This window comes from Tamandua tetradactyla, chromosome 16 (genome assembly GCF_023851605.1).
Source record: "Tamandua tetradactyla isolate mTamTet1 chromosome 16, mTamTet1.pri, whole genome shotgun sequence".
Lineage (NCBI taxonomy): Eukaryota > Metazoa > Chordata > Mammalia > Pilosa > Myrmecophagidae > Tamandua > Tamandua tetradactyla.
Genome location: NC_135342.1, coordinates 10,385,001 through 10,394,617, shown reverse-complemented (window position 1 = coordinate 10,394,617; position 9,617 = coordinate 10,385,001). Strand labels below are relative to the sequence as shown.

The window sequence follows — 9,617 nt, the reverse complement described above, 5'->3', positions numbered from 1 at the left end:
TGAGGATACGCCGCAGGACATTTTGTCTGTTTTACCCATCGCTGTATCCCCAGCACCTGGGACAGCTCCTGGGACAAACTAGCCCCCAGATCAATATTTGGTTGAGGAAATGAATAGGACTCGGTCCGAAATAACCTGACGTCACCAATGCAACAACCCAGAGGGGAGAAGGGACTTGTTCATGAATACCCGGCAAGGCAGTTCAGCGCCTGTGACAAGGAGGAGACACACCCAGGGCCCACTTCTCCCTGACGCTTTATTTCTCGGACCCAATGAGGGTCACAGCTGCAGGGAAGGCAGGGAGTCTCGTGGGGCCCGGGGAGGGGAACGTTGCTGGGGAGGCTGAGATGCAGCCCCCGCCCTGGTTATTCTGGGATCTCTTGCCCAGGACCCAGCTGGAGAGACAGGGTCCATCCATTGTCGTGGAAGGGGGTCCCTGCTCCCAGGAGACATGGAGGGCCAAAGGGCCTACCATCCTCAGGAAGGAAGCGGGGTCTGGAAGAAGGATGGGGTCTTCACCGCGCTGGGGGCTGGCTGGGGGAGCGTCAGAACACTGCCCCCCCGGGGACTCATCAGTTGGACCTGATGGTGTCCTGGATCCATCTGGTAAACTGGCAGAGGTTGGTGTAGACGCCGGGTTTGTTGGGCTGTCCGCACGGAATATCTCCCCAGGACACAAGGCCCTGGAGGCGCCCGTTGCAGACCACGGGGCCCCCGGAGTCGCCCTGCAGGGGACAGTCAGACCAGAAAGAGGCCGAGATGGGGCGAGGCGGAGGCGGGGGGGCACGAGGGTGCCAGAGAGACCCAGAGATGGAGACGGACCAGGAGGCGAGAGACAGAGAAACGAGGGAAAAAGTACAGCGATGAAGAAGCCCAGACAAAGAGTTGGAGACATGGGTGGGGAAAAAAGAAGGAGTGGAGACAAAGAGGGACAGGGTTATTGCCACTGCACCCCAGGTCCTCCCGCTTGTCCCTCACTGCCCAGTGGCCACCCTTTGTTCCCGGCTTCTCTCTCCAAACAGTGTCATCTCCTGGGATCTACGGCCCTCCCCTCGGCACCCCCTTTTCTCTGTCTGGGCTCCCTGGCTCTGTCTTCCTCACTGTGGGACCCTCTGCCTGCCTGTCTGTCTGTCTCTCCCCTCCCCACTGCGACCCTTGAATGCTTCTTCCTCCTAGTGGACCTTCCCTTCTTTCCTTGTCCTCACCCTTCCCCGAATCCAATCCATCCTGTACTTAAGCTTTGGAGAAGCTTCAGTTCCCGCCCCCTGGCTGGGTGGGGTCCCTCAACCTCAGCACTGCCGACATTTTGGGATGGAAGAGTCTTAGCTGTGAGGGAGGGGCCGTGCCGTGTGTCCTAGGATGCTGAGTGGCATGCCCAGCCTCTACATACCAGATGCCAGAAGCCTCCCCCGCCCCGAGGGGAGACCACAAATATCTCCAGATGTTGGAAAATATCCCCCTGGGGGTGGGGGTGGGGGAATGCAGAATTACCCCTAGATCCTTGGGCTAATTTGAGTTACCTGCCCTTAATTCCCCTAGCTCTGTGATTACCTTTCCATAGCAATATCAGCCCCCTTCACTACCCTTTTTTATTTCTGTTATACAAAATATGACTAACCCCACCTTAGTAGACACAGCCTCAAGGCAGAAGAGGACAGCTTATCTGGACATCTAAATCTCAACTTTTCTATTGTTTAATTTTTCTAATTACTTTTTTGATTAATATTCCTCCTTCTTTTTTTTCCCTCTTTTTGATCCTTCTTTAAAAAAAGTTTATTTATTTATTTTAATTGACAAGTCAGAACAACATACAGGCATTCCATACATGGTGTACAATCAATGACTCACAATATCATCATATCTACCATTTTTCTTTTGAGAGGACATTCGTTACCAGCTATGGGCCTCCAGTACCTTGTCTGTAAAACGGGCTAATAATAATGTTAAATGAGCTGCTAAGTTGATTAATGTAAGCTGCTTTAAAAAGTGTCTGGCAATTAGTCAGCTGCTACTATCACTATATTATCAGAATTATTATTATTATTATTATTTCTTGCTAATAGCTAATAATAATAATTATTATTATTTTTTGCTAATACCACACCCAGACCATACGTTGGTATGAAAAAGCAACTTAAGGTCTGCAAAAACAGGTATTGACCTTGGCTACGGAAAGGATAAATGGTTTCAAATTCAGTTTCTTCTTCTGATAAAAATCCCTCTACCCTCCCACCCTTTGACCTCATGCCCAGCTGTGTGTGTTAAAGTGTCAAGTGGGGATAGAGATGAAATTGGGAGACCTGGGAAGTTGCTGCAATAATTAGGTCCTTAAATATTTGGGGGAGAGTGGGAGAAAGATCAAAGGTGATGGTGGAGTTATACAGAGAAGGTAGGGTTTGACAAATGAGTATGAGTGCTGAATCATTATAGTGATATTTCTTTCAGCCTCCAGTACCTTGGAGCCCTAAAATTATGGAATTGTAACCCATACCAAACTCTGAAATCTGTTCTACAACTAATTGTTGCAATGTGCTTTGGAATTTATTGGTTTTATGTATGTATGTTGTTTAAAGAGAAGGAGGAGTATAACGGAGATGATAGCATTTAATGAATGAGTATGAGTGCTGCATCATTATAGTGACATCTCTGGTGCTCTCCAGTGTCTGGGAGCAGCTAGAATTAAAAACGAAAACTCGTGGAACCGTAACCCGAACTTTAAAAACCAAACTTTAAAATCTGCTCTATAACTACTTGTTAAAATGCACTTGGAAATTTATTGCTTTTTGGTATATATGTTATATTTCACAATAAAAAAAATCTTTGGGGGAACTTTTCGTAGCGGTCAGCATGGGATTCTAGTGCTGCTGCCCAAATCACTGAAGCCAGGTCCACTCCACCAGCTCGTTTATCCACCTCCCTGCAAAACCCAACGGGAGTTTTCCCGCCCCTGTAACAGTTTAATTTCTGTCTTCCTCAACAGACATTGCTTCCATGAGAAGAGAAGCTTTAGGTTACTATGTTTTATTTCCTGCACAGCCCATACCACTCTGAAATTACCCTATCTATGCAGTTTCTTGACCATAGCTATTCATTCAATGTGCATATATATTTACCTTTTTGCTCCACCAGCCCTGACAACTTTGCAACTAATCCTCCATATTAAATATTCTCTTTTTAAAATGGCTAGCATGGTTTGTTTTCCTTCCTCACGATGTTTTATCGGCATTTGTTGGAAAATTGTCCTGTCATGCTGCTTTGGTTGGGACAAAACACTTATCTGCCATCTGCCTGAAATTTGCCAAAATAGACAAATCTATCTGTTATGGGCAGGATGTCCCCTTAGATGTGGTGTGTTTATACAGAGCACAGCCTGCACAATTATACAGAATGCCTCTATCTCTCCTTCGAGTCCTTTGCCATCTAATACATTAGCCATCAGCCACGTGTGCTGGAAACACTGCTGATCCGAATTAAGACATGCCGCCGGTATAAAATACACACCGGCTTTCAAAGACATCGTATGAAACAAAGAATGCAAAATATCTCATTCATATTTGTTTCAAATTAACAACATTTTGAAGCGATGGTATTCGGATATCTTGGATTAAATAAAATGTATCACTGAAATTAACTCTACGTATTTCCTTTTGCTTTTTTAATGTGGCTGCTAGAAAAAAAAGTAAATGACACCTGTGGCTGACGTTCTATTTCTATCAGAGAGAGCTGCTCTGGGATACGAGAATAAAGGGTACCGGGGTCCGAACTGCTTTACCCCTCCCTGAGCCTCACGCGGTTCCGGGTCACATCGCTGGCACCCGGTCTGTATCTGCTAACTGAATAGGGACGTCTGGAAGCCTCACCTGGCAGGAATCTTTCCCCTCTTCGTCCCCTGCACAGAACATGGTGCGATCGATCTGGCCTGGGTAGGCTTGCCTGCATCTCTGGTCGCTTAGCACAGTGATGTTCAAGCACTGCAGGACACTGGGGAAGTTTGCTGTCAAAGACACACGTGCAGAACGTGTGAGGTGCCATGTGAGAGGTGGAGGAAGGCCAGGCAGTGCCGGGAGAGGGAGGAGGCCGGGAGAAGGAGGAGGCCGGCCTGGCATGGGGCTGGGCTGCTCACTCTGGGGGCTGGAGGTCGTTCCCCAGCCGGACACGGTGCACGTGGTCCCCGCGGCTGGACACCGGGAGGCGACCCTAATGGGCCTGACATCCTGGGTCTCCCGGATCCTTCTGTCCAGCTTGATGAGCATGAGGTCGTTGGAGTGGTGGGGACGGGAGTAGCCGGGGTGGGGGATGGCCCTGACTCCCCTGAAGAGCTGCTGTCCAGATTCATAGACGGGCGACCGGGAATGGTGGCCGAGGCGAATTCTGAAAATTCTGTGGAGGAAGCGCTACCACCCTGACCCCTGTACCCACAGCCCGTGCCAGCTCCAACCCCAACTATCCCCACCCCAACCAGAACCCCAAACCCATCCCTATCTCACTCCCAACTCTGACCCTGAATCATCGACATATGTATTCCTAACCCCAAATCCGAGCATCCTCAGCCCCATCCATCGCTCTAACCCCGAAACCGTTCTCAACCCCACATCTGTTCTCAGCCCAGCTCCCTCTTTCTCCTCACTCCCTTCCAACGCCCACCCACTCCGTGCTGAGAGCCAAGCCTAATCCCGTTTCCAAACCTCTAGATCTGCTTTCCCCACCCCCATCCACCCCACCCCCAAACCCAACTCTAACTCCAGTCTCAATCTCCCACCCCCCAAATCAATACATCTATTGATGTAGGGTTCCTCACGCTAACCCTGCCTCCTTCTTCACCCCCGCTTCCACCGCCGATTCCAGAGACAACCCTGACCCCATCTCCGTCCCAAACCCAGCCCATGCCTAACTCTAACACCCATCCCCCACCATGCACCCCAACACCCCCTCCCCAACGCCGTTCTTACCTCCCTTTCCAACTGCACGTCCTGCTCCCTCGGCTCCGGCCCCCCGCCCCTCCCCCCACCGCGCTCCCCGCCCGGCCCGGGCCTGGGGCCGCACTCACTCCTTCCAGCAGTGCGCGGCGGTGAGCAGCCACTGCGGCGCCACCAGCACCGCCCCGCAGTACAGGAGGTTGGGTCGCAGCAGCAGCGCCGCCTGCCACGGCTGGGAGCGCCTCTCGCAGTCCGACCCGTTTATGATGCGGCTGCTGCTGCCGTCGTCCTGCCGGCCGTCATCCCGGGCCGCCGTGCCGAGGTCCTGGCTGCTCTCCGAGGGCCGGGGGGTAGAGGGGCTGCCGCAGGCAGCATCTTGGCGGGCGAGAGCAGGCTCTGCGGGCAAGGGGCGGGGGGCGGGGCTTGGACCGGGGGAGGGGCTTGGGGCGGGGGGCGGGGCTAGGGCTGAGGGGCTTAGGGGACCTGGGCTTAAGGGGCTTCGGGTCTTGACACTGACGCTGGACTTCTGGGAAGGGCGAGAGGCCAGTGGGTGGCAGCGGGAGGTGTAAAAGTGGGTTCAGGATCCCTGGGCACCCTGAGGGCCGAAGGTCCCCAGAGCTGGGCTAGGGGGCGGAGCCTGGGGTACGCCTGAGCCCCCCGCTGTAGGAGTGGGTCCTGGAGTCAGCAAATGGGGGCGACAGTCAGGCCTGGAAGGAGCAGGCCCTGAGGTGGCCGCAGCAGGGCCTGACTGGAGGCCATGCGCGGACAGGCCAAGGCCTGGCGGGGGATTGAGGAGAAGGCGCCAAGCGGGTGAGGGCTGGGGGCGCCGGGCTGGGTTTTCGGATTCTCGGATTCAGTCGGGCCTCCTGGACCCTCCTGGGGTCACCCTCCTCCCCCACACGGGCCCGTCCCCCGCCCCCCCATCACGGCCAACCCCGCGTCCACCCATTGGTGCATCTGCTTGTTTACGAACCAGAGAAGCAAAGTCCTGGCGCTGCCCCCGTGCACGCACGCTCAGAGAAACGCACACCCGCGGCCGCCGGCGCGCCAGGGTTAGAGGCCCACGGTCTCCACGCCGACGGCCACACGCACAGCTCCTTCCCGCGGTCACGCGGGGACAGAGGACGCAGGTGGCCTTACGGAGTCCTACCCACCCACCGTGTCTCTGTGCCACGCCCATGGCCGCGCGTGAGGGCGTGCAGCCGCGGCCACCTACTCGTCTGCGCACGAGCACGTTGACGGCCGCACAATGACAAGATTTACAATCAGGGGACGTTTGCACGCCCAGACCCAGCAGGCCGTGGTTGCAAGGGGCCTCGAGACCCACACTCGCGCACACCCATCTCAGGGCCGCAGCCGTTCTGCACGCGCGCGCGCGAGCCCTCGAGGCCGGACTGGAGCGCCCCGGCACGAAACTGTCCAGTCACACGCGCAGCAGTGAGCCCACGGCAGCCCCGCAAGCACACAGCACACGCCATCACCCAGACCGAGAGCCTCAAGCCGCCACACAATCACCAGACACAATCGCGCAGCCGCGCGCTTCCGTGGTGCCGGCTGAGCACTTTTGTTAAACTCGGTCCCATGGTGAAGGGTGGGGAAGCCTGGAGGCCTGCGACCACAGACAAAGCCGAACAGCCGTGTGCCGAGCCACACACGCAGTAGTCCCCGTGGGGCCACGTGCGATCGCGGGGACCCACACCCAATTTTAAATGCACCGACACCCAACCACACGAGCCCCACAGACTTGATGTGGGAAAAGTCACGTACACACGCAATGATACGGCCGTGCACGGTCACAAACACGGCCACATCCAGTCCTGCACACGCACAAGCACACGCACTGTCCACGTGACAGGAGCCCCCGAGCCTCCGCGGGCGCCGGGACTCTCGCCGGCATACCCAGTTCCAGACAGCGCCGGGTGCAGTCACGCGCGGAGCCCCGACCCGGCAAGCAGGGAAGCCGCCACACCCACCACTAATCGCTCCAGCCCAGTGTCAGCCGCCGGCTCTCGCCCGCCCAGTCCTCGAGCCCCGATCGGTGGCCCAGAGGCGTCCCCACCCACTCCGCACCCCCGGGGGGCAGGCGCGCGGGGCCTCAAGGAGCGCACCCACCCAGGCGCGCGCACGCGGGGGATCTGCTTACCTGGGACTGCGAGCATGAGGGCTGCGATCAGGGCGCAGGGCATCCAGAGGCGTCCCGCTGTTGCCATGGTGACTGCACCTGGGGCGGGGCGGGGGAGCGGGGGGGTCCCAGGTGATTCCAGGAGCCCTTAGGCAACCCGCCGCTTTCCTGCCCGGTTTCCGCGAGACAGAAAGGAACTGGGAGCCATGGTCCCACCACCCGCGCAGAGCTGAGACCCAGGAACGACAACTTTCTGGAGGAAAGGAGAGAAAGTGGGAGGGAGGGAGGTGAGGGGGGAGAGAGAGAGAGAGAGAGAGAGAGACAGAGAGAGGGACAGGTGGAGCTCTCCCCCCACCCCCGGGCCTCGCTCACACAGGGTGCCCGGCATTGGGCGCCAGCTCGCAGCTCAGCCTGCGGTCTTGGGTCTCGGAGCAGCGCCGGGCCGCGCCGCTTCCTGCTGGGCTCCCGGGCACTGGCCCGGGTTATAACCACCCATTATGCCCGGGGCGCATTCCCGGGTGGTGAGGCGCCCTGCCCGGCCTCAGCAACACCTCCTCCTGCCTCCCCTTACCTCCGCCCCCAGAGCACCCCCCACCCAGTTCGGAATGCCATCCCGCTTCTTTCCCTGGCCGGGAGGATGGAGAGGGGTCTCCAGAGGTCAGGCCCTCCGCCCGCCTTTTTCCCAGCCCGCGACTCTCGTCCCCCTTGGTTGGGTTTTTCCTTTGTTCTCCTCTGTACTTCACACGCATTCTACCTCTCCCTGCCCCTCCTTTTTCCTCTTTCCATCTTTTCCAAACCCTTCTTCCCTTCCATCTCCCTGTGGATTTTTTCTCCCTCTGAATCTTTCTAAGTCTCTTTCAGTATCTGGCACTCACTAAAGATCTTTCCGGGGGGGAGGGGAGTCTCTTTCTCTCCCCGCCCCCACTCCCCCCCTCCCTTAGGAGTCTTGTTTTTTCCTCTTTGTCTTGAAGCATCTCTGCCTCCTCGTTTCTCTCCCGTTCTGTTTCTGGTGTTTGTCTCTATCTTGTGATTCTCTTTTTAATGGTTCTGAAATGTTTTATTTGTCAAACATACCTTAGAATTTTCAAGTCTTATTCACCCTTACTTCCCTTTTGCTTTTATTTTTTAACAACTTTGTTGAGCTACAACTATCTGTGCCTACCTAAGGAGCACAATTCGATGGGTTTGGCGTGTGTATGCATGTGTATATACAATATAGCCATCAAGCCATGATCAGAATCAAGGTAATGAACCTTCATTACTCCCCAAAGCTTTCCTGGGGCTTTTGTGCAGGTCTCTGATTCTGCTATAATTTCTCTTTCATTTCTGTCTCTCTTAATGTTAGGTTTCTTTTCTCTGTGGTTCTGAGCCTTCTTAGTATCTGTCTGTCTCTCTGCGCATTTCTGCTTCTGTGACTGTGTCATTCTATTTTTTTTTTTTCTTTCTCCTTTCCTCTCCCTCCCTCTCTCTCTTTTTGCATCACTGGGTCACAGTATCTGTGTCTCTGAGTCCTTCTCTCTCTTTATCTTTCCTGCTCTGCATTTTGGGCAAAACCGACTCAGCAACTCAGGCTACTTTGCAGGGGGACCCCCTCAGACCCCCATCCTGCCCCTCGCCCTGAAGCCAGGTCACAGGGTGGAAAGGGGCAGGGATCCAGTCTGGGAACCTGTAGATGCCTCTGCCAGGCTGACAGCCAAGCGTGGGTGAGCACTGGGCAGGGCCGCCTGTCAGTGGGGAAAGAGGCTGGGAAGGGGGGCGGGTGCTCCTGAGCCTTTCGGAAATGGGGCATTGGGTGGGGAGACCACAAGCTGGCTTCTCCCTCCTGGGACCTGGGCCATCTGGGGCTGTCTTTCACAGGTCTCTTTGCCACTCTGGATCTTCTTCCTCTCTCTCTGTCCCCAGCTTCATCTCCCTGCTTCTTTAATGTTTCTGCATGTCCCTGTCCCATTTGGATGTAAGCACCAAGCATTTGTTCAACACACATTTGTGGGGCTCCTGCTATGCGCCAGGCTGAGGTCTAACTAGGAAGAAATCTGACAAATGCCCAGATGCCTAAAGATGCTGCCCCTCCCCCCTCCCCAACCCCCACCTCCACTCCGCCAAATTTACATTCCTTGAGGCAAGGACCAGACTGGCTCACCTCTATAAACCAGTACCCGTTAAACAAGTGGCTTTTGAGCCCTTGAGGCTGGTATCTGCACACAAGAAAACGAAAAAACTATTCCAAGGTTTGCTTGGATTACGGAAATTAAAATTTCATGCATTGAAGTGATAAATCCAGCAACCTACTTTTTCCCTAGTCTTTTACGTTCAGTGTGCAAACCTTTTTACTCTAGGTGTGTCATAACAGTTGCTTTCATGGGGTCCTTAAAATGATGTTTGTTCCCAATTACAAACTAGGCTAATCAAATGCTTTCAAACATTTTAAACTACATATCTAAAACCAAAAAATTCAATGTCTTCAGGAGGGTCTTTCATTTTTAGGCAAATATTCCAGTATTGAAGTAAGTTTATAAATCCAAATATATTTATGCATCTAAATATATGTAAGCTTATACATCTAAATATACTACACTTAT

At 54.4% G+C, this 9,617-nt stretch overlaps 1 protein-coding gene across 1 annotated transcript; it reads right to left on the bottom strand.

Annotated features, from left to right (window-relative positions):
* Window positions 1-238: 238 nt before the first annotated feature.
* Window positions 239-7,505, bottom strand: LOC143658791 (kallikrein-5-like). Its single transcript, XM_077131083.1, has 6 exons — window positions 7,411-7,505; window positions 7,060-7,137; window positions 5,048-5,312; window positions 4,124-4,380; window positions 3,861-3,994; window positions 239-725 (listed from the first exon to the last, which is right to left on the bottom strand). Exons 1-6 carry the CDS (start codon window positions 7,424-7,426, stop codon window positions 573-575), a joined length of 903 nt encoding a protein of 300 aa, XP_076987198.1. The 5' UTR covers window positions 7,427-7,505; the 3' UTR covers window positions 239-572.
* Between the last annotated feature and the right edge of the window lie 2,112 nt (window positions 7,506-9,617).

Bases quoted from the DNA above. Each gene is read 5' to 3' on its own strand.
- LOC143658791 (XM_077131083.1), bottom strand. The intron at 5,313-7,059 runs GTAAGCAGATCC...CCTTGCCCGCAG, and splicing joins CCTCATGCTCGCAGTCCCAG to AGCCTGCTCTCGCCCGCCAA. The intron at 3,995-4,123 runs GTGAGCAGCCCA...TGTCTTTGACAG, and splicing joins AACGACCTCCAGCCCCCAGA to CAAACTTCCCCAGTGTCCTG.